Raw genomic sequence first — 24,110 nt, 5'->3', positions numbered from 1 at the left:
GGTGCGAGCAGGGCAGCGACCTAGGAGCTGATTCGAGCGGGGAACCAGAATGGTGGCCCTGTAGGGAGCCCATGCCACTGCCCTCACTGCCACCACACTTGCAGGAGCCCCTATTTGAGGAGGTAGGCACTCGCTCTTCCTAGTATCCCATGCACTGCACAGGGCACCAAATTGCAAGTTACTTCACTGATCAAGATCAAAGTCTCATTGTACTAGGTGAGATACTAACACAGAGAAGGATACACTCCCTTCCCAGAGAGCTGATGGTTTGAAATTAGTAACAAAATAATAAACACTGGCCCAGATTGGCTGTGAAGCTCAGTTTTAGCATGAGTAATTAGTCACTTGACAGGTTCACAAATAAATCAGCAGCTGCCCTGTATATTTGAGAAGAAAAGGATGCCACAAAGAACAGCACAAGAAACATATTACAGCTATTTATGAAAATATTTGTGCCTTGCTTTTTTGAATTATTAGACAAGTTCTGCATAGCAGATAAATAGTAGCTGGAATCCTTATGCTTCTCTGTCTGCAGAACGTCCCCATCTTGGTGCCTTTTTAACTGGGCTTTTCTGCATCAATTCGTTCTTTCTGTGGTGCTCTTTGTGGGCTACAGGTTGTGTTGGCTTTTAACTGCACTGTGCTTCAGCCATGTCATCTAAATTGTTTAACGGGAACAAACTAAGCATACTTCTCTAGTCCTCTATCTCAGATGACCTTTCCCTGTAAGGAAGAAAACAACTAAAGCCTCCTGACAAATGAAAATTGCAGTTGCTGAAGGAAAGTGAGTCCAAGTTGGAAAAAAAAGACATATTTCAGACAAAGTTTTATATTCATTTATTTGTGCAATTGTTTTTGATTTGAGAACGTTAATCTTGGCAGGCTAGAAAAATATACAGGATTCTTTTCATAGTTCAAGAGAATTAAGCCTTCAGACTGCCTGCAGATACTAGGCTTGTATCAGTATCACAGCATTCCCTATTAATTTAGGATGTAGACTAGGAGTCAGGAACCCCCAGCACACATGCCAGAGCATGATACGAGATGCTGTTTTGCTCGGCACACCACAGCTGGCCCAGGCACTGGGCAGCTGCTGCCCACCACAAAACCCAGGCTGCTCGGAGCAGGGAGCGGGGAAGCTGCAAGCCATACTGCGAGCAGCCTGGGTTCTGTGGCCAGTGGTGGCTGCATGTGTGCATGCCTTGGAGTGCACGGTGGGGAAGGGGTCTGGGGTGGCACAGCGCCAGCCCCTTCCTATGGCATGCATGCAACTGCTGCCAGCAACAGCTTTGGATCCCAGCGCAGCTGCTTGCAAGCTCGTGACTGCTGTGAGCAGCTTGGGCTCTGTGGTGGGCTACAGGGGCCTGCCCAGTGCCTGGGCTGCTCTCAAGACATAGCCACATGTCTGCAAGCAGCTGCACCAGGGTCCAGAGCCCTGGCCCGCCTCATTGCTGGTAGCAGCTGCACATGCACCTCAGGGAGCATGGCAGGGAAGGAGTCAGGGCTGTGATGCCCCAACAAGGATCAGGCTCCTTAGAGCTACCCCGCCATCCACCCCTGGCGTGACATTTGAAACATCTTTCAAATCCAGGCTGTGGGGGGGTTTTGGCACTCGGCCCAAAAATGTTGCTGAGCCCTGATCTAGACTTCTGCTCTTCAGGTCTAGCATTAGGACAAGAGAAGACCCAGAGCTGATAACTTCTTATGAATCTTTCAGGGATATAACTATAGATATCTTTGTTTCTCAGAAATTTAATTCTGTATGCAATTTATAAGTTATTTACTCTGCTCCCTGCCCTGCCCCCAGCGTCCTGTCCGTGTCTTGGAGACACCGAAATTTTCCCATCATCCTTTGTCCAATCCTTTTGGAAGATGTCAGAGGTTCCCACATCATTACTGAGATACAGCCTCCAGACTCCTTTGGTACCTTTTTCAAAATGACATGATCCCATTTTCAAAAGTCCTTATGTCATGTAGGAGACTAAAAAATATTGTAAGTCTATGCCAAAAATGTCACCTGCTAGCATTTCAGTGCCAGTTTCAAAGAAAGACAGGAGCTAGTACTTTGATCAGGGAAGACCTGGGCTCTAATCCTGTTACTGATATGAGCTCTAAGCATAGACTGGGTCAGTTGCTTAGGGCACCTACACATGTGCAGGGAGGTGGCTGCTCTGATGTGGTGTAATTACTCGATTAATCGAGTCTGCTGGAGCGCGGTAATTACCGTGCTCCAGCAGACTCAGGCATCACATGTATCATTCATTCAATGGCCTTTAGTTAAAGTGCCCCCACCACCATTTTTCAGCATGGGGATGTTGATATACATGATGCTGTGGGTGCTTTAATTAGAGTGGCTCTCAGAGCCGCTGTAATTAAAGTGCTGCCCTCCCCCGACCCCCTACCCACACACGCTCCTGGAGCACACCCTGTAAACACCCTGTCTCAATTTTCACAACTCCAGAATGAGAACACCATAACTGACCTGTCTCATGGAGGACTGCTATCTTAGCGCCATTTTCAAAAACCATTCTACTATAGAATAGTTATACTTAGTACTTGATAGTAATTGTACTTTTTCTGTTTAAGTAGCACCTTACTATCCCAGATTTTAAGCTGAAAGCTACTAAATGGCATTATTAGTTCATGTCTATCTTAGCAATTTTGAGAGACAGTCCAAAAAACCACGGCATTCCCATGAGATGGGTTGATAAAGCTATGACACAGTGAGCTACGTGAGTTGCATGACCTGGCTACACGACACGTTTACTACACAGGTGACTAATTAGCTGTGCAGCAAACGTCCCAGCATCTACATGCATGCCCTTATTATGCATGCCCTTAATTTACTCCACAGCAAGATAGTACTTGTAAATACAGTACTTGTAAATACAAGTACTATCTTGCTACAGAGTAAAAAACTGCAGCGGCACACTTGTAGACACTGGAGGGGCTGGCTGCGCCATGAGGGTGCTTGAGTGCGGAGGCTGCCGACCGGCTAGCCCCTCACTGATGCTCCCTTGTGCCCTAGTCAGCCCCTCCGCAGCACTTTGGACTGGGGGGAGTAGCCCAGGCTGACCCCTAGAGCCCCCTGCCAGCCGGGGATGCTCCAACCCGGCTCCACGTTCTGCACATGAATAAACTGTGGAGCTTATTGCTCCAGAGTTTATCCATGCATGGTAATACCACGTGTAGACATGCCCAGTAAGATATGTTTTTCTTATTCAGCTCATATATAAATAGTCATTTGCATAATTAAAATAAAGTCCCACTAAAGTCACGCGCTGATAAAATCGCTTCACTCTTTACTCATTTCAGGACAATTATTCTTGTGTTTTGCGTTAATATAAAATTACGTCGTTCTCTACAGCTTCTGCAAGAGAACCTCTCTCTTGCCTTTCATTACACCAGCCTACCAACGTCTATTCAAGCTGGGGAATTCAAAATCATTGATTTACAAACCACCTCGGGAAGAGAGCTGCTAATTACAGACTACCCCACAGAGCTCTCCGAGTTCCAAAAGAGCCGGGCTGGCAAATGGATAATTAAAGACATCTGTCATCCAGGGGAAATGGAGACTGTGATACGGGTATAACTTCAGTCACTGAAAACCCTAAGAAACACTGAAGTAAAAAGTAGCATCTCTTATGCCTTTCACTTACTCTGTGTTCAGTCCAGTCTGGAAATCACAGACGGGAAGGAACCTGGCTTCTTTTTCCCCCACTGCCAGGGAAGATTGTACCATTTCAGTTTAAAGCAGGAGCGCTGGCTGAGTCTTGGCATTTCTGGTTAATGGGAAATTTTGACATTTCAAAATGTGGTTCACTGATCAGAGCCATGGATCCTTTGAGGTCCTGGAATCCCCAGCAGTTTACCAGGTAAAGTAGCCAAAAACCAGGCAAACACCCAATAACCCCAGGGTGGGGGGTCCTTCAAAATTTCACTGAACCCAGTCTATTTTTGTAAAACACTTGGTGTTTGTCAGACTGACATTTTCTGCCCAAACTGTGCTTTGTCAGAAAATTCCTGATCAGCTCTGCGTAGCAGCTCAAAGACAAGTGCTTCCTTCAGCAAGACTTAGAGCAGAGCTGGGTTTACGCTGGAGGAGTTCTCCCACTCATGTGTATTTGCAGCTTTTAGTTAATTCACTTCAATCATATCCGTACCCTTTGCTGAGCTGCATATCCACAGATGTCTATGCAGCAAGTCTTGCTCGCTGGAGACTCATGGGAACTGCATTATAAGCTGGCATACTTAGGTCAGTGTTAAAAAAGGGAAGGAAAAAGTGAATCAGAATTAATAACTGAAGATTGACTTAAAAATACAGTTATTGGGCCAAATTTAGAAAGCTGGAAGAAAGCCTTAGTAATAGGGATTTGCCCAGAGGGAACAGTGTTGAAGTAAAAACATAGTAGAAGTGAGAGGAGCTCCTCCACATGCTTCCACATTTTCTAATTGTATAACCAGCTTATAGCAACTGGAAAGTATGTATGTGAGGGGAGCAGCAGATGCAGCTAGTTTAGCCCATGTGGATTTGTGTATGGAATATGGCAGACACAGAGGTCAATCAGAGATAAAAGGAAGCCTCAAGCCATTCAGTATAACTGCTTATTCAGATAGACTATACTGCAACCTGATGTCCTGGGAGTGAGGATGGTCTAACACGTGTACAGCCTGAAGGAAGGTCCTCTGGCTGATGAGCAGGCTTTTTCACCATGCAATGAACCCAACACTATGCCAAGTTCTCTCTTGCCAACATATTTTCATATTGGCTTGTGACCAAATTGATTCACTTGACTTGTGTCTCAGGTTCTGTCGGCAAAGGCAAATACTGCCCTTTAGGCTTTGTCTCTAAAATTCTTCTTAGCATAAACTTGCAGTTTCTGCTTTTGTCTGATCCCAAAGAGCCATCGTCCTTTCTGCCAGGAGTCATCTGTTAAAGAGACTAAAGGTCTAAAAAACTCTGTTTAGAGATTCATTGCTTATTTGACCCATACCAGCTTCTTAGGCATTGACACAAAGTAGATTATTTCATTATATTTTTATTTTTCATGTATTTTATTTTATACTTTTTACTACTGTATCGACAGACACCACTTGTTTAACTATGCAAAATGGGTTGACCAGTATTAGAGTCAAAATAACATTAAATGGTAACCATGGCTTCTCTCACAGCCCCACTTCAGGAAAGAGTTTGTATGAGCAGATGGTTTTTATACTGTGCTCTGAAGATATTGTCTATTCCAGTGATTATATTAAGCAGTGGTTCTCCATTTTTTGTAACATGAGCCACCTTGTAATAACCACTCCTTCACCATTCTCCATTCAGTCACAATCATATGACATCCCGGCTTAAATAGAAAAACAGTATAAGGGAAGTAGTCCAATATTTTTAGTTGGCTTTTTAATGGAATTTAGTGGCTAGGAGTAAAGAGGAGGAGTCAGCAGCACACAACTGATCTGATCAGCATGGAAAACCAGTGTGTGTTCTGCAGATCCCAGTTTCAAACCCATGCATTAAAATGATCAAAAAGAAGGAAACAAACAACAGATCATGTAACTGCTCTGAGTGGTAATAAGATTTTACAGAGAAGTTAGTATTGTGTGGTAAAATAAGCACACTCTTATTTTTATATCCCTCTTCTTGCAAACAAAGCAAATGTAACAGAGACAAATATACTAGGTTATTCTCAGGATATATTTTTTCTCTCTCTGTCCTGGCTAAACTCCCCTATAATCTGTTCTCCCTGTCTAAACTTCCTCTCCCAGTTCAATCAGATATTCTTCTTTACTTTCTGTACTGTATTGCTGCATGCTGTTGCTGTTTGGTATTAGACAACTGTTGCTTTATGCCCCCAGAGTGACTGCATTTCAGTGATGATAGAAGTATATGTGGAAGGTCTCTTTAAATATTTTGGGATCCTTAGGGTCAAAAAGTGTTATCTTCTAGAAGAATTGTAAAGTATTGTTCTTTCATCATTTGGAGAACAAACACATCACAGCTTTCTCTGTGTTGCCTGGCAGCAATAAAACTAATCCCTGAATAAAGTTTTTGGAACTTTAGGCATGAACAGTGGCATATACAATAGAAACAACTATGACACCACCACCATTATGGAACAGCAGTGGCATATACAATAGTTTCATCACCATATCATAAAGTTCTTAATATAGATGCATTTCCCCCCTCTCTGCTTTTAAGGAATTCTTTTTTTGTCCTATTTAGGAACTGAGAAGGGCAGGCAGGTCATGAAAAATGACATCATATGAAACATCTCCTTGCACAGCAGTGGTATTTTCACAGAACTAGGCATGTTTTTGTGCATGTAGCACTCAATTTCTCAGGTGTTGCAAATGAAACCCTCTGTGTATGACACTGTGTGACTTTTGCTCTTAACATCCATAGCCATTAGAAAGAGAAGCTTGTTCTTAAGGTATGGGTCATAAGTGCATATCTGGAAGAATACAGATTTTTGCCTTGAAGAATAGTCACTGCTTATCATGTGTGTATGATTACAACTTTTGCCATGTTATCAGAGAATACTAGGATATGTTTTCGGCGAGAGTTAGCATTGTTTCCAATAGAGCTGTTTCAAGGTATGCATTCCCCCCAATAACCTGTCCCAGCCTAGTGGGTTTTTTCTTCTTCTAACAGGTTTATATTGCTGGTCTTCAGCCACATGACTCCCATTAATGTAACTGGGAATTATAAGGCTGTATCTCCAAATATTTTTCTCCAACACCAAGTGAGAATGACAACCTGGATGGGAGAGCAGTCCTAGCAGTTTTCAACTGAGTCCCAAACTTGAGGCAAAAAAAAGTGTCCAGTGTGTTTGGCTGAAATACATGTTACTTATCAGTCCTAGCACAAAATCTTATTAGCACCATCCTTATTTTCCAAGGCACTCTCTGTACCGAACATGCTTAAGTAGCAGTTCTGAAAAATGTTTTGTTGGGAAGAACCAGGCATAGCAAACTTTCCACTGAGCCTTCCCGTTGGTATCTCCCACTTTACTGGAACAGCTCCCGGAGAGGGCTTTTTTTTTTAACTGCAGGTGTTCTAGAGCAATGCATCATTTTGTACCCATAGATTTTGGCACCTGTAGGGAAGGACGATTTTATTTCCTCAATCTTCTGTTGTGATGAACCACCACAGCCACAGGAAATTGCTTATAAGTTAGTGGCATTGACTCCAATAGAAAAAAAAAAGTGTTTTTCAGCACTGCAGATGTCAAGAGGATCAAAGGATTAGTCTTCTGCCATTTTTCTCTCCTACTGATGCATTAGATTATAGGCAACTTTTTTTTTAATCTCAACTCTTGACTTATCAAATGTCTTTTAAATGTGTAAAGTTAATTGAAATGCAACTGGTTAGAACTTTATTTTAATTAATCATCAGATATGGCAAGTGAATAGTTTTGACCTGGATTGGTAAATTTTCCAAAAATATTTGCAAGGCTTATTTAAATCATCATAGATCAGGCAAAATGTGCCAGATTCCCAACATAATAAGTGCAGAATAGACAGCAGGAGTTCAAGTTTTCCTTGCTAAGCTGAGAGCTTTTCTCCTGACTTGTGGAAGGGTGGAATTCCACAAGTCAGAAATGATTTTCTTTTATAATTTATTCTGGATTTAACCTCTGTGATTAAAAGAATAAGAGGATTGCCTTTTATGGGATGTGAGCTTATTTGATGTGAAGAATTATTTGCAATAGGATTGCAATTGGAAACTCATCTGACTCAGACAACCAGAGCAGTTACGATTCCACCTTTTGATCACTACGTATTACATGGGACCTATTCAAAACTATTTAGATTATCTAAAGCTCAAGAAGTGATTTGATTGTGGTCTATAAAATATTTTTACAGAGAAAAAAGTGCTAAGTACTAATCAGCTCTGATCTAGGAAAGAAAAGCTTAACAAGAACCAATGGTTGGACAAACCCAAATAGAAATAAGGCAAACTGTGTTAATTGTTAATCTGATTATTCATTGGAACAAACTGCCAGGGGAAAGAATAGATTCTTCATCTCTTAAAGTTCTTATATTGAAATAGCTTTCTGGAAACTATGCTTTAGTCAACACAAGTTACTGGACTCAGTATAAGAGAAACTGGATGAAATGTTATGGCATTTATATAGATTAGACTGATAGTCTCTTCTAGCCTTAAATTCTATGAGAACAGTGACTTAGACGTGAAAAGCCTCTTAACTCTGACTCCTTTAGTTCCTTCCAAAATACTGTTCCATGCTGATAAAGCAATACCCAGTGCTCTTTGTCTTTCAGATTTTGCCAGAAGAGGATGACTACGGATTTGACATAGAAGAGAAGAACAAAGCAATTGTCGTGAAGTCGGTGCGGCGAGGATCTCTTGCTGAGGTGAGACCATCTAGCATTCATAAACATTTCCCTTTTGGTAGCAGGAAGAAGAAATTTCTTTGAAAAGGCACAGAAACATCCTTCATTGGCCTGTTTCATTTTAATGGCAGCTAAACGATGGCAAGTGTTGGCTCTTCTAGGTCCAGAACTCCAGACATCAGATAAGATAACAAACAACTGCTCTTAATCAGCTGGTATTGTGTTGATAACCAGGAAGTATTGTATTGGAGATTCTCCATTAATATAACCAGTTGACCAGCCTTTTCATTTCATCTGGGGCCAGAAAAAATACTTGGACAAGAGTTACTGAGGCTGGTACTGGAGGGGACAAAGGACAATGAGGACAAAGGACAAAGTGGCAGCATGTGACTACTTGAAGAAGGTGGGCCACCAGGATTGAAGAGGAGTGAATTGAAGTCGGCAACCGTGTTCAGATATTCTGCAGTGGAACTGCTGAGGAAGAAGCAGAGGAGAGGACATCTGCAGGCATGAGGCAGAAGATGCAGGAGCTTAGAGAGCCGGAAGTGCAAGGCCCAAGAACAGGGGCTCCAGAACCACTGTACCAGGAGGGAAGAGAAGCGTGGTGATGGTTAGTGACTCCCTTCTACTGTGGGAGACAGAGGCACCAATTTGTCATCCAGTTTTGGGGGCCTGGGAGGTGTGCTGCCTGCATGAAGCCCAAATTCAAGATATCACAGAGTCTGCTAAAGCTCATCCATCCTTCAGACTACTACCCCTTCCTGCTTGCCCACATAGGCACTAGCGCTACTGTCAAGAATGACACTGACCAAATCAGAGGAGATCACGAGGTTCTTGGCAGGAAGATTAAGGAGCTTGGAGCACAAGTGGTGTTCTCATTGATCTTCCCATGAAAAGGAGGGGTCCAGGCAGAGGTCATCATATCCTGGAAGTGAACATGTGGCTGAGACAGTGGTGTTAAAGTGAAGGCTTCGGCTTCTTTGACAATGGGCAGATGTTCTTGGGAGGAGGGCTGCTATCAAGAGATGGGATCCATCTGATGAAAAATGGGGAAGTGCATCTTTAGGCATCATCTGGCTAACCTAGTAAGGAGGGCTTTAAACTAGGTTTCACGGGAGAGTGGTGATCAAAACCCTCCAGCAGCAGAGCACTCGGTCCAGAGTGGAAAGGACTCAAAGAAGCAACTCAACTCTGGGAAACGGCCAGAGAGCTACATGACTGCAACAAGTGGCACAAAAAGGAAGTGAGGAGGTCAAAATGCAAAGTACATCTGATGCATATATACAAATGTGAGAAGTATGGGAAATAGACAGCATGAGTTGGAAGCTGCAGCCTGTGAAAAGAGCTACGATCTAATTGGCATCACTGAAATCTGGTAGGACAGCTCTTATGACTGGAATGCGAATGTCGAGGATTTCACTGTTTCAGAAGAAAAGGGCTGGGAGAAAAGGTGGCGGTGTTGTCTTGAATGTCAAAAACACATACATACGTTCCAGGAGGAGGAAGACAGCAAAGCAGAATGCATTTGAGCGAAGATGAAAAATGAAAGACATGGCACTGATATAATGGTGGGGATTTATTATAGGCCACCTAATCAAGAAGAGGAGGTGGATGATGCACTTTTCAAGCAGGTGACAAATCTATCCAAAAGCAGTGGGAGGATACTGATGGGAGGCTTCAATTTTCTGGGCATCTGCTGGAAGAACAATGCAGCCAAACATAAAATGGCAAACCAGTTCCTAACTTGTGTGGAGGACAGCTTTCTCTTCCAGAAAGTGGAGGATACAAGTAGGGGATCATTTATCTTGGATCTTGTCATGACCAAGAGAGAAGAAGTGGTGCAGAATGTGAAGGTGATGGGTAACTTGGAGGAAGCGATCATGATCATGAGATGCTAGAATTCCAGATCCTGAGACAGAGAAAGCATGACGTCGGCAAAATCAGGACGCTAGATTTAAAAAAGGTGGATTTCATCCAACTCAAGGAGTCAGTAGGCAGGTGTCATGGGAGGATAGACTGAAGGATAAAGGTGCCCAGGAGTGCTGGGAGCTTTTAAGGGTCACAGTATTGGAAGCGCAACAAGAAACTGTCACAACATGATAGAAGCACAAGAAGACTGGCAAGAGACCAATGTGGCTGCACAAGGAGCTTCTAAAATGCCTCAAATGCAAAAGGAAAGCATATAGGCAATGGAGGAACGGGAAGATCACCTAGGATGCATGCCAGGAAATAGCAGGAACCTGCAGGGACAAAACCAGGAAGGGAAAGATAAAGAACGAGCTGAACCTGGCAAAGGAGGTTAAAGACAAGAAGTTCTAGAAGTATGTTGGCCAGAAACAAAGGACCAAGGAAGCTGTGGGTCCTCTGTTAACAAGCCAGGGGGACTCCTAACCAAAGACACAGAGAAAGCAGAGCTACTCAACAGCTACTTTGCCTCAGTCTTCACAAAAAAATTAAGCTGCCAGACACCCAATAAGACTTATCTGGATAAGGTAAAGGGGTGAGCTGAGAGAAAAGATAACAAAAGACACGGGGAGCTTTTATTGGGTCTGAATGAATTCAAGTCAGCAGGGTTGGATGAGCGGATCCCAGGGTCATGAAGGAACTGGCAGAAGAGATTTCAGAACCCTTGGCAATGATCTCCATGAAGTCAGGCCAGGTACCAGAGGACTGGAGAAGGGCCAGTGTAGTCTCCCTCTTTAAAAAAGGCAAGAAGGAGGACCCGGGAAGCTACTGACTGGTTAGCCTCACCTCAATACTTGGGAAGTTATTAGAGCATATCCTAAGGAAGGCCATTTGCAAGCATCTGAAGGAGAAAAGGTTGATCACAAGCAGCAGCATGGATTTATGAAAAACAAATGGTGTCAAACAAACCTGATCTTCTTTGACAAAGTGACTACTTGGGTGGATGAGGGAATGCTGTAGATATAGCGTATCTGGACTTCAGCGAGGCCTTTGACAAGGTCCCATATGATCTTCTCATAAACAATTGGAAAAATGTGGGCTGGATAAAACTACTACAAGGTGGATAATTGGCTCATTAGCCATAAGCAAAGGGTAATTATTAATGGTTCCATGTCAGAATGGCAGGTTTCAAGTGGAGTCAGTCCCACAGGAGTCTGTCCTGGCCCTGGTGCTGTTCAACGTGTTTATTAATTTGGATGGTGCCATAGAAAGCTTCTTGAGCAAGTTTGTGGACAGCATGAAACTGGGAAAGATTGTGAACACATCGGAGGATTTGAGCGCAATTCAGAAGGATCTCAGCAGATTGGGAAGTTGGGCTAGAGCTAACAGGATGAAGTTCAATGCAGACAAATGCAAGGTGCTACACTTCAGGAGGAATAATCAAAAACATAAATACAAAGTGGGAGATACCTGGCTGGATCATAGGTCTCCCGAAAATGACTTGGGAATCTTGGTAGACCACAGACTCAATACGAGTCTGCAGTGTGATGCAGCTGCACAAAAGGTCAATGTGGTTTTGGGCTGCATCAGTAGAAGCACTAGGTACAAGATACAGGAGGTGATAATGCCTCTCTAATTCACACTGGTTAGGCCTCATCGGGAGTACAGTGTGCAGTTCTGGGCTCTGCATTGTAAAAAGGACATGGGTAAGTTAGAGAGGGTCCAGAGTGGGGGAACAAAGATAATCAAGGGGTTGGAAGGCAAGTCATATTAGGAGATGCTGAAGCAGTTGGCATGTTCAGCTTGCAGCAAAGGTGCTTAAATAAGGGACATGACAGCAGTTTTCAAAGGCTTGAAGGGCTGCTGGAAAGAAGACAGAAAGTACCATTTATTTCTTGCTGCAAAGAGGAGGACCAGTGGCTTCAAGTTGCAGCAAAGTAAATTTATATCGGATGCCTGGAAATACTCCTTCACTGTGAAAATAGTGAGGCATTGGAATAGACTGCCTAGGGAAGTTGTGGACTTTCCATCACTGGAGGTGTTCAAGAGGAGGTTGGGTAGCCACTGGTTGGGCATGATCTAGGCATAACTATGCCTGTTTTCTACCATGGGCATTTCCCATGCTTCTGGGCTTTTCTGTTTGTTATTATGTGATAACACAATAGTGGCCTCTAACTCCTATTGAAATCAGTGTGATGGGAACCTCAATACCTTTGAGAAACTGGATCTAAGTGACTTGCCCAGGGTCACACAGGAAGCTTGTGGCAGAAAAAACAATTCCCAGACTAGCATTCTAGCCATTAGCTTGTCTTTCCTGTCTATCCTGCAGGTTGCTTGGATATTCATTGCTTTTGTTCTTTATGGTTCCGTAGTGACTAAGCAGATGCAAACAGAAGGAATAAGCAGATTGATTTAGACACAATGGAGAACCATGAATAGGAATTTTAAGTTACAAGTTAAATAGTATAATTAGATGACCTTTGTATTCTCCTTGTGGTAGTCAGACGCCAAGCCTATGCTCCAGCTCTTGCTCAAAATCAACATCAATTGGCCAGAGACTTCATAAACGTAAACCTCTGCAGTAAACCATTGCCTGACAGATAATCCCTTCGTCCTCCCGTTGGCCAGCTGCCTATAGAACATCCTGCACTGAAAATCTGTTTGTGTTTTGAGACAACAGAAGCATAGTTTTCTAAAGAATCTTTTTCTTGACCTTCCAAGACAAACTAGCTGTGACCAGCTGCCCGTCGTTTCAACTTGACCTTAAAGTATTACTGCAGAAAGGAACCAAATCCAGATTTTTCTGAAGTGGAGCTCTGTCAGGTCAGCTCACCAAGATTTGAAGCTCAGAACTAAAGCCTTGCATTACATTTCTGGGCTCTTTAATTAGTTTTTGATATTACAAAGCTATGCAAGCATATGGTCTTGTGCCAGCTCAGCAGCTGTAGGCCATTTTGAAATCCTCTGCCTGCTTTCACACTTCCCAAGGAAAAAACAGGGCAGGGAACTTTGTTTTATAGTGCCCAAACATAGTGCACTGAATTTCAGATGGACTGTCAGTCTTCAATCCAGATTAGGATTTCAGAGGCTCTGGGGATTGGATAACTCCAGTAATTTTAGTGGAATTACTTTAGATTAATACAACTGGAAAGTATTTGAGAATCCAGTATATTTTCCCTAGTACACCAATGGTAAATATACTGCAGTTTGGGTACTCTTGACCTTTGGTGTATGTTCATCTTTACAGATTTTTGCCCTTGGATTCATAGCAGTGAGATTCTTTTAATAAACTCTTCTTCTTCTGACCAAGAATAAGTATCAAGTGTCAGTTTGGAATACTTTCATTTGAAGGGATTTTCCTTTCCCCACACACCCATCACCAAAAGGCCATGATCATGAGAGCGGTTGCATGGAATTTCATATCAGGGATTGCCTGATGTAGCCTGTGTAAGAGTCATATGACTAGCCCAGCATACATCTTGAGACCACATCTAAATCCTCTCCCAGAAATGTTGTCATCTTCATAGAAACCAAGTAAAACAAAACCATATCACCTGGGCGCTTTATTGAACCCTTTCATATTTAGGATATTTATAGCTGTGCAGATTTCCACATTTTGATCTTGGAAATGGCTTGGCAATGATGCACACAAATGCATCAGAAGGGAACTATAGTGAAAAAGATTGGAGCTGGTTTTGTTCAATATCTTCATCAACAACCTGGAAGATGAAATGGAGTGCACCCTCAGCAAGTTTGCAGATGACACCAAGCTGGGGAGATACACTGGAGGGTAGGGAGGGGATTCAGAGAAACTTAGACAAATTGGAGGATTGGGCCAAAAGAAATCTCATGAGGTTCAACAAGGACAAGTGCAAAGTCCTGCACTTAAGATGGAACAATCCCATGCACTAGTACAGTCTGGGGGCTGACTGGCTGGGCAGCAGCTCTGCAGAAAAGGACCTGGGGCTTACAGTGGGCAATAAACTGAATATGAGCCAGTGTGCCCTTGTTGCAAAGAAGGCTAATGGCTTACTGGGCTGCGTTGGTAGGAGCATTGCCAGCAGATCGAAGGAAGTGATTCTTCCCTTCTATTTGGTACTAGTGAGGCCACATCTGGAGTACTGTGTCGAGTTTTGGGCCCCCCACTACAGCAAGGATGTGGACAAATTGGAGAGAGTCAAGTCGAGGGCAGTGAAAATGGTTAGGGGTTGGGGGACATGACTTCTGAGGAAAGGCTGAGGCAACCGGGCTTATTTAGTCTGGAGAAGAGAAGACTGAGGGGGGATTTAATAGCAGCCTTCACCTACTTGAAGAATGGTTACAAAGAGGATGGAGCTGGGCTGTTCTCAGTGGTGGCAGATGACAGAACAAGGAGCAATGGTCTCAAGTTGCAGTGAAGGAAGTTTGGGTTAGATAGTAGGAAAAACTCTCTCTCAGCAGGAGGGTAGTAAAGCACTGGAACAGGTTATCCAGAGAGGTTGTGGAAATCTCCTGTCTTTGGAGGTTTTTAAGACCCGGCTAGATAAAGCCTTGGCTGGGATTATATAGTTGGGGATACTACTGCTGCTTTGAGCAGGGGGTTGGACTAGATGACTCCTGAGGTCCATTCCAACCCTCATTTTCTATGATTCTGTGATTACTTTTCTGGGAGGCGTGTTTACTATTTTATTTGAACAAACAAATGACAAGCGTGTGTCTAGTACTTGAACAAACCATGTCCAAGAAATGGCCACTTGGCTACAAAGCTACAAGTAATTATAAACCAAAATATTAAAAAGACTATTCTAAATGAAAACAAAAGCACTTGTATGCATTTTCACATTACCCATTTTATATATTATTCATGATTAATAAAAAAGGACTTTTTAAAAGACCAATTATACACTGTGGCAGACAAATTAACCTGCAAAAATACAATGTTTGCAGTTCTTTGCAGCCCAGTGGAGTGTATTCATTCGTCCGGAGTTCATTTAGCAGGCTTATTCCCAGAATTTATTGCAGTTGAGAAGGAGAAACCACCAGTTACCAAGGGCTAAAAAGAGCTATGCTAATTGTAGGTATGTTAGATATAGGAGGTGTAGGATTAGGATGAATCAAGGTTTGCCAGGTACAAAGATAAAAGAGCAGAAGAGAAGGAAGTTTTGTTTGTGTGCTGTTTTGAACATATATAAATAATTAACCAAAGGGAGCATTTGACGCTTTTTCTCTTTAGTAGTTGATTTGCCAGAAAAAAATACACATTTTTAGTGGACCAGCTCCTATTGTCTTTGTGCTGCAAAGAACAAAAAACAGATATTTGTATTTCCTAACTTTTGATTTTTTAAAAAAAATAATTCTTGGGACTCTGGACTGTATTTTGAACTCCAATTTCCAAAACATCAGGGCAAGTTTAGGATGAGCTCAAACATACATAGCCCAAGACAACAGACCTTGTCAAATGGATCTAATTTCTCTTAACATCACTTGCCAAGTCACCTACATAAACCATGTAAATTGGGCCCCGCTTACTGGCTAACTGTGTTTTATGTGTCTAAGTTTAATCATTTAAAAGTTGTGTTCTCTGCCTCTGTGCCTCAGCTTACTAAGCTGTAGGCTGTAATACTTCCCTACCTCACAGGGGCTAGGGAGGCAAGTCTGGGATCCTCTGTTCAAAAGTGCAGCAGAAATGTAAAGTGTTATTAGAATGTAAGTGGCATCACTGATTATTTTGTAGTTGTGGACACACTGAAGTGCTAACAGTAGCTGACAAGTGATTTGGTGACCCAGGAAATGAAAGAAAAGCTTTGTATACAGTACTGGAGGTCAGTCATTGTAGCAGATTGCATCTAGCAGTCTGCTTCCTGAACTCATAGACCTGTGTTCATGTTCCATTGGCAGATGGCTGGCCTGCAGATAGGAAGGAAGATTTACTCCATTAACGAGGACTTGGTATTCCTGCGCCCGTTTCCAGAGGTCGAGACCATCTTAAACCAGTCTTTCTGCTCTCGGAGGCCACTTAGGCTACTGGTGGCCACTAAGACTAAAGAGTAAGTGCCTGAGGGACAGGCAGAAGAGATTTTCTGGAGACATTAATTTAATTACTGTCTGTAATGATAAAAACTGCATAAACATTTTACACAATGGATGCTGCAATTCAATTAGAGAAGAAATGTGGCCTCTAAAATAGATTTAGAAAGTCACGAATCATGCTTGTTAATGATCCTTGCATCTCTGCAAAAAAGATGGGAAGTATTATGTGTAAATTAGGAATTAACTCTTAGTTTTCCTGTGCACAAATAAAATTGAATTACAAGGAATGTAAATTTGTCAGCAGCAGATGACTACCCAGCACTAGGTCTGCTTGAAAGAAAATAATGCAGGGTTCTTCTGCTTATTGGACTGGTTTCCATCTCAGTGCTTATTAGTATATTTGGTCCATAATAAATTTGGATCCCATTAAGACTTCATGTATTATCCAACTATGAAGCCAAGAATTTGTCATAGACTTAAACCCTCTGCCATCATAAAACTGTAGTCCATAATCTAAACATTCGTTTTAAAAGCATGGGCCAGATCCTGATGTTAAGAAGCACAGCTGCCTTTATGTCAGCCTGGAAGATAATTTATTTGTAGAAATGAGCAACTAGGAATTTCCTGCATCAATTATTTTTAATTTACAGGCTTGATGTACTTAAAAGATGTATCCGACTTTAATTGACTCAGAATATCCCATCAGTTGCACCAGAGTGCCCCAAAAATATCAAGGCTGGAGTTTGGTTCAGCTAATTCATACAGTTGATAACACTACTGGTCTTTGTTCCCCGTGGTATACAACCTGCAGTTTCACTCTGAATACTAAGGAAGCAAGCCAGCAAGATATGTGGGTCTCTGGAGCCTTGAGAAACCTCAGCAGAAATAATTCCTTTTAAGTTGAGAATTACAGGAGTTTTGTCCTGTTGGCCTCCTATCCACAAAACACTGTGCTGTTGTTTCACTAAATCTGGCTTTGTAGTCTTTCTCCAGGCAACCCACCATATTCTCAGTTTTCCTGTACTCAGCATTGAGACGTATGCTGCAACTGTCCTTAGTTTTTAATTTTCATAAACTGTGATGACATTCCAGAGAGAAAACACAGTTTGGAAAACCGCCTAGTGTAAGAAGTCAGCTCTGTGTTAATGAGAGCTTAAATATTGTGTGCTTCACTGTTTGTTTTTGCCTTACATTTTACATTAGTTGAAAAGGGAAACACAGATGATGGTGTGTTATGTTATATTCCTGCCACATCCTGTAAGGCGCACACTTCTGCAGTTAACCTAATCAACAAAACAAGATTGTGAACCTGACAGCCGGATAGTTCAGCAGTCTGGTTGTTGCAGATGGTGCATTTTATCACTTGGCCACCTATTCAAATCCAGCCCAAGGCCAGAGGATGTTTCCAGCAGGTGTTAGTTTGGTGGTATTTCACATGAATGGTGAATCTCAGTCCAGTTCCTAGGAAACAGATGTCCATATCATATAATTCAATACCTCAGTTGATACTAATTGAAATTCACATTGTCACTGTAATATGGAGGCCAGGGGGTGAGTGGATTTGCCAGCTGATCTATTCCCTCAGTCTAGAGGCAGCTGAACAGGTTGGAAAGTCTGAAGGAAGCTTGCGCTACAGTTGCCCGTGCCATATCAGTCCTGTGGATATGCAGAACACTGGTCTCCAAGGTTTAATCCTGCAGGAAATCTCCTTAAAATATAGTTCCACAGAAATGTGGCTGAGGCAGCAAAATAAATTTCTGGTAGGTCAGAGGCTACTTCATGTGGTTAACTCATCCCTTCTTGAATCTTTAAAGTCTATTTCAAAGTTGTTTAAAACAATCTGGGATAAAACTCAGAGGAAAGATCTTTCACATTGATCACCATGCACGTGGTTCTAGAGGTCTGAATTGAGATGCTGTTTTCCTTTCTTTCGTGCCTTTCTACAGGATTATTAAGATCCCAGACTGCCACGAAGCACTTTGCTTCCAGCTACGGGGAGCAGAACCACCATACGTCCGTGCTGTTGGCAGAGGTATGCAAAGAGAGTGCGGTATAGCTATGGCTCAACATACAACCAACTAAGGACAGCGACGGCGCCATATTATATTATCATCCGCCTGGAGGCCTTAAAAACACCGCACATTATATTTGAATTAGTTTCTGCTTATTATCTATTATCAGAATTGCTGTAGTGCCTACACACCACAGTCATGCACCAGAAGTCAGTTGTGCTGAGTATTGTCTAAGCACGGAGTGCAAAGACAGCCACCGCCCCACAGAGTTTCTGGTCTAACGTACCGCTTAAGTATTGCTTCATTCTAAAAGCTAGGCATTGCGTGGCTGCCCCCACCCAAAGGAAGCAAGAAGTTACTTTGGACAGAGCCAGGAGAAGTCTGTTAACATTGCAGGCTGTTGTCTGTCAAAGGGCTGTTGAAGGAAGCACCATCATTGTTTGAGCTATTATAGGTTGGAGTTTAGGGGCCACTCCTGTCTTCTCAGGTTGATGGACCAAGTCATCTTTATGAACTTGACAATAACTCAACAGACTGAGGCAGGCCAGGGAGAGCTGCTTTTTCCTTCAGACCAGGTTGCGCTGCAGGCTTTAGTGGAATCATTCCTGAATTACACCAGGATCAATGAAAGGGAAGCTGGACCCCCTCATTCTTTTGAAAGGGGGATATAAAGAGGGCAAGAGACGTGTTTGTTAGTGCTGTACAGGAAATTTGATCTAAGCCACAAACAAAGTTTTGCGTTTGCTTTTATTTTTGGTGTAAGTAAAGAGCAAGCCTTTTCAGTTGTACACCACTTCCTTCCTTCAGTGCTAGTATGTGCATGTACATTGCATTCAGGAAAAGCATGTAAAGCCTCCTCATCCCATGGCTCCCTGAAACAGGGCATTTTTTCTTTCTTACCTTCCTACTAGCACAAATAATCGTTATTAGTAAGAACTAAAATGCTGCAGCATCTCTGCAATCTCTAAGCATCTCCTTGCTTAGAAAGCTTTTCATTTCTTAGACTTTTACCAGAAAAAGTGCCATTTATACTTTGAATCAAGTGGTGAATCTTGGATAACTTTGCTTAAAAAGTAACTAATAATTGTGTTAAATGTAGACACGTAGAAGTGAGATTCTGTTCTAAATCTCAGTGGTGCGAGTGTGGACTTTAGCCAGACTCTGGTCTTGTGCTGGTGGAATTAACACCCCGGTCTGGTATGTAGGCTCTTGCAAATTGCCTGGTGGGTAAATATTCAGGTTATTTTAATTAACAAGCAACAAGCTGCAAACTGTATTGCTGTACAAATTTACCCTAGTCAAAGTGAGCACAAGCTCAGAAAGGAACGACTAACATTCTTGAAAGATAGTTTTCCCCATGAGATTTTCATTTGCTTTTGGTAGCAACTGTATCTAGGTTTAGGCAAACTCTCTTGTTCCCAGTGCTTTTTATTACATACAGACTATTTTATAACCTCTTCCTCAAACTTCTCTAAGTCAAGTAGTAGTAAGACCACGTGAGTGCTCCCTGTTGTCCCCCCGCTCCTCTTTTCACTCTGTTCTCTGGATCTTCTCCATAGTTCACAATCGCTGTGCTGTCCGAACAACTCTCGCCTGATTCTTTTTCAGGTTCGGAGGCTGCAGCAGTAGGACTCCACCCAGGACAGTGTATTTTGAAAGTTAATGGGAATAATGTCATGAATCAAAGTTACATGGATGTTCTGGATCACTTTACAGCATATAGGAACAGGCAGGAGTCACTGGTAAGAGCATGAATATGGAAATTAAAAACATTTTTTAAGGGCAGTGGGGTGGGGGGAGGAGGAAGTTAATATGTTCTTATGCCCTTCAAGTATCCAAAACCAAACCTTTAAAACAATCTGTTTGATTCACACCAATTCTAGTGTAAGTAAGAAAACTGCAGGCTGAAAGCAAGAGCAGAATGTAGCCAATAATTGTGAAATGTCTACAAATCACAAGTGTCCTAGCCTACGAATCACAAGTGGACACAACTAAATACAGTCAATCCCTTTTAGTAGTAACAGGTTAGTGCCCCAGTGCTCTGTTGCTCCGAAAAGTGACTACTGATGTTACATGGAATGTCATCTGATTTCATGGTAAAGAAAATATTCCCAAGGGAAATGTTGCTGGTAAGAGGTTGTTCACTTACCAGGTATTGCTGCAAATAAGCATCAACTGTAGTCTCTCTCAGTAGCTGAATAGGCTGTAGCTACAAATTTGAACCCCAGCCTAGATCCAGATTGTATACACTCCCAATGTGAGGATGAGGAAGGGTTATATTTGGAAGTTTACTTCTGTCCATTTTGGAGACAGGGATCAACTAGAAGATTCAATATGGATTCAAAGTCCCACCCTCTTCCCCCAGTGAGTTTAGGTGTTTTTATCTCGGTGTTTAGCTCAAGCCCCTGGCTCTTCAGGACGTGGATGCATCGAGTCTTTAATTGCCAGTAGACTAAATGCAGCCCTCAAACACCATATATGCAACAATAGCCACTAGGACCTAAAAATATTCCACAGTAGCTTGTTGTATCACCAGAAGGCTAAAAGCAATGCAGAGTGGGAGTGAGCAAAACCCTAACCCTGTGCCTGAGGGTAGTGCTTCTCATCATTCCTACTCTCTTGACAGGGACTGTACCAGTGGGTTTACAGGACACATGAAGATGCTGAAGACGACAGAATTCAGCAATCAGCAGGTAGTGCATATGTGAACGGCAGCCCCTTTGAATCCACTAAGGGAGACCTCTTATTGGAAGAGAGTGCAGAACTGGATCCCCTTCATAAAAGCCATCAGGAATCAGGTAAAGAAAAGTCTGTTTTTGTGAAGGTAGGAGAGCCAGTACACTTTGATTCCAAAGAAGGACAAAAGGCAACAGACCTGTGAAATATATTTATTGCTATAGGAATAGCAGTAAGCACTCTAACAAACTAAGGCCTCCCAGGGATACTTGCACAAGGACCATAAAACTGGGATGTGAAATCAAACAGCTGTGGCCCTTGACAGAAAGGAATGTCTTCCACTGTGGACAGAAGATAAGAGTAAATAATTGTGGGTTGTCTGCTTATTGCGGGTGCCATAGGGAATCTCTCTAAGTATCAGTGTCGCACAACTAGGTAAGTGGGGAAAACACACTCTACATACATCTGCTTTTTATTGTCTACTGACTGCTGTGCTCTACAATAAATGAGTGGGGAGTCACACACTGTAAAAGCATGTTCTAAGTGGTGTTGTTCGGCTGGTAACTGTGACGTCAAGCCACAAACCAGCCTAATTACACATCATGTGAGACTTGAATCAACATCCATCACACTCGAAAAGACTTTTCATGGAATGAACCGTCTCCTGTGCCATGTGTAGTGAGTGACATACTTTTGGGCTGTGGGCACTCAACGGGGCCTGCAAGGGATACAGACTGGAGCTAGGGACCACAGGATGTGATTTCCTGGCACTCAAGAGTAAGCTGCAGCGCTGAGATGCAAACAACAGGCTAAAAGATGAGGAGAGAGGTTCTTCATCTGAGACATCCTGGCACCATTTGATGTTTTGGTTTTGTGGGCCCCATCTTATTTACTGTGTTTGTTTTGCCTAGGACAAATACACCATTTATTCTTACCAGAACACTTAAGCAAAGCTTAACAAAGCCATGGGCCTGATTTTTGGGGGTGGCAAAGTTTAACCCTTCAGGGGAAGATTCAGATACCCTGGTCCATGTAGAGTTACACTTTATTACACGTTCACATCAGCAGGACTCTTCCTGTGCCTGATATACACAAGCATCCACAGGGCTATGTTCTAAGCATGAATCAGACCCCCCACCATTCATTTCTACCGCATACTGTCTGTTTCTTCATGTAAAATGAAAATATATTGGAATATCTCCCTCCCTTCCTCCTTGTGGTTCAGTAAAAGGATAAGAACAGGCCACCAGGAGATGCTCCTCACCAGTTCTCTGGTGAGACTCATTTTGACCGGAGTGTAAAGCTGTCCTCTGGCAGGATGGTGAAGAAATCCCTACTGGTCCAGCTGCACCTGTCAGGAGGAATCTGGGCATGAACTGCAAGTTGGAACAATAGCTGCAAGATGTTTCCTGAAGGACACAGAACAAATGTACTTGACCTCCCATTTGATATTCCCTGCCAGGTGTCAGGTGTCTGTAGCTTGAACAGAACTCAATGTAATGTCTTTTCTTGGTGAGTGGGTGGGTGTGCACATGCACACATGCTTGCATGCACTTTTGTATGTCAGTGTATCAGCAAGTGACTTGCCTTTGTTTTTGGTTCCAGTCCTGACACCGTCGCCCCTCAGTTCTCCTTTGATCTTCAGTGAAGACACTCCCCTCATTAGCCTGACTGTGGACAACACCCATTTGGAGCATGGGGTGGTGTATGAATATGTCAGCAGTGCAGGGATCAAATGCTTTGTCCTGGAGAAAATTGTAGAGCCAAAGGGTTGTTTCGATCTAACTGCAAAGGTACCAGCTACTGTGTATTGCAAGCTTTCCTCTAAGCAGAATCACTGGGTCAGTCATGCTAGTTGTGTTTGGCTGGGTGCCCTTGTTAGCATGTTATACTGTTAGCAGACTTTGAACTATTAGCTAGAACGCACTGTTTAGAATGAGTGTTTATATAAAACATGATATTGCTATTGGTATCACCCACAGTACAATGTAGCAGAAACAGCAAGAGAGGCACACAAAACATTCCCAAGTACAAAATGACTCGGAAGCATTTCTTGAGCATATAATTTATTCTGAAAATTTCTGCCAAAGGGCTTGGAAGTTTTAAGATTAAGCATGATCATCTTCCTGGGGACAATTTAGAGGGCTTTACCTGGTCTACATGCCATTTTCCTCAAACATACTGACATGGGGGTGTCCACAGTTTAGTCACTAGAAGAATCTTGCCATGTACCTTGCTCTCAGTGTTGCACCCCTGGAATTCTGTCTCCTTGTGCAGATTTTAGAGGCCTTTGCTGCAGATGACAATCATTTTGTAAAGAACTGCAAGAGGCTCATCTCCTTAAGCAATGCAATGACCACCATGCCCCAGTATGAATTTCGGCAAATGTGTGACTTTAAGCTGGAAAGTATCAGCCAAAGGTTCACCAGCTACATAAAGGTACAGTACTCCTAGATCTTGGTAATATCTTGGGACAATACTAAACTATCAAAATAGTAGATGCTTGAGTATTCAGTGCTGTGTGTTTATTCATCATTAACTGCTTTGAAGGGAAATGTTCTAGTGCTCTGAACACAGGACTGGGAGTCGCTTAGCGTACAAGCAATATGGAGTAGAGACCTGTTTATAAAGCTGCTCTCACACTGCTGCTGCTATTGGCTAGAATGCATGCCAGTCTATGGAAATGAGTAGCCGAGACAGCCGAGAGCTGTCATGGGCCTCATTTGATTGCCCAGTTACAGGAATTATATACAGAAGCTCATTTGATTGCCCAGTTACAGGAATTATATACAGAAGCTAAGCCTCCTTTCTGTCTGGTTACCTGAATTGTTTGAAAATGTGGCACTAAAGACTTTAAAACAATTCTACATATCTCTTTAGTGCTCATTTTCAAATAGCTACATCAGGGATGGCAGAGCTTAAAGGACTGTTGCAAAGTGGGGCTGTCTGGGGAAAGCAAGCATCTATGCTGAACCATCATTTTTTGCAAATCGAATCATGCAGGCTCTCTCAATTCCCCAGTTTGCAGATGAACTGAAAACAAAGGTGAGCCCAGCCTTCAAGCAAGCCATCATGAAGCCCCATCCCCTCAGCAGCATGGACTTCTGCCCTACCAACTGCCACATTAACCTCATGGAGGTGTCATACCCCAAA

General features: G+C 42.7%; 1 protein-coding gene across 1 annotated transcript in view; it reads left to right on the top strand.

Annotated features, from left to right (window-relative positions):
- The window catches only part of PREX1 (phosphatidylinositol-3,4,5-trisphosphate dependent Rac exchange factor 1), a 228,263-nt gene that overhangs the window by 176,635 nt on the left and 27,518 nt on the right, over nt 1-24,110 (top strand). Inside the window, 8 exon segments of the mRNA XM_025192001.1 lie at nt 8,284-8,376; nt 16,138-16,286; nt 18,216-18,301; nt 19,890-20,023; nt 20,908-21,079; nt 22,563-22,750; nt 23,235-23,396; nt 23,979-24,110. The exon segment at nt 23,979-24,110 is cut by the window's right edge and continues 18 nt beyond it. Of these exon segments, the coding sequence (XP_025047786.1) occupies nt 8,284-8,376; nt 16,138-16,286; nt 18,216-18,301; nt 19,890-20,023; nt 20,908-21,079; nt 22,563-22,750; nt 23,235-23,396; nt 23,979-24,110 (1,116 nt within the window).

Source organism: Alligator sinensis, unplaced genomic scaffold (assembly GCF_000455745.1).
Source record: "Alligator sinensis unplaced genomic scaffold, ASM45574v1 scaffold76_1, whole genome shotgun sequence".
Classification (NCBI taxonomy): domain Eukaryota; kingdom Metazoa; phylum Chordata; order Crocodylia; family Alligatoridae; genus Alligator; species Alligator sinensis.
Note: the sequence above shows the minus strand (reverse complement) of the source record. Positions and strands in the feature narration are given on the sequence as shown.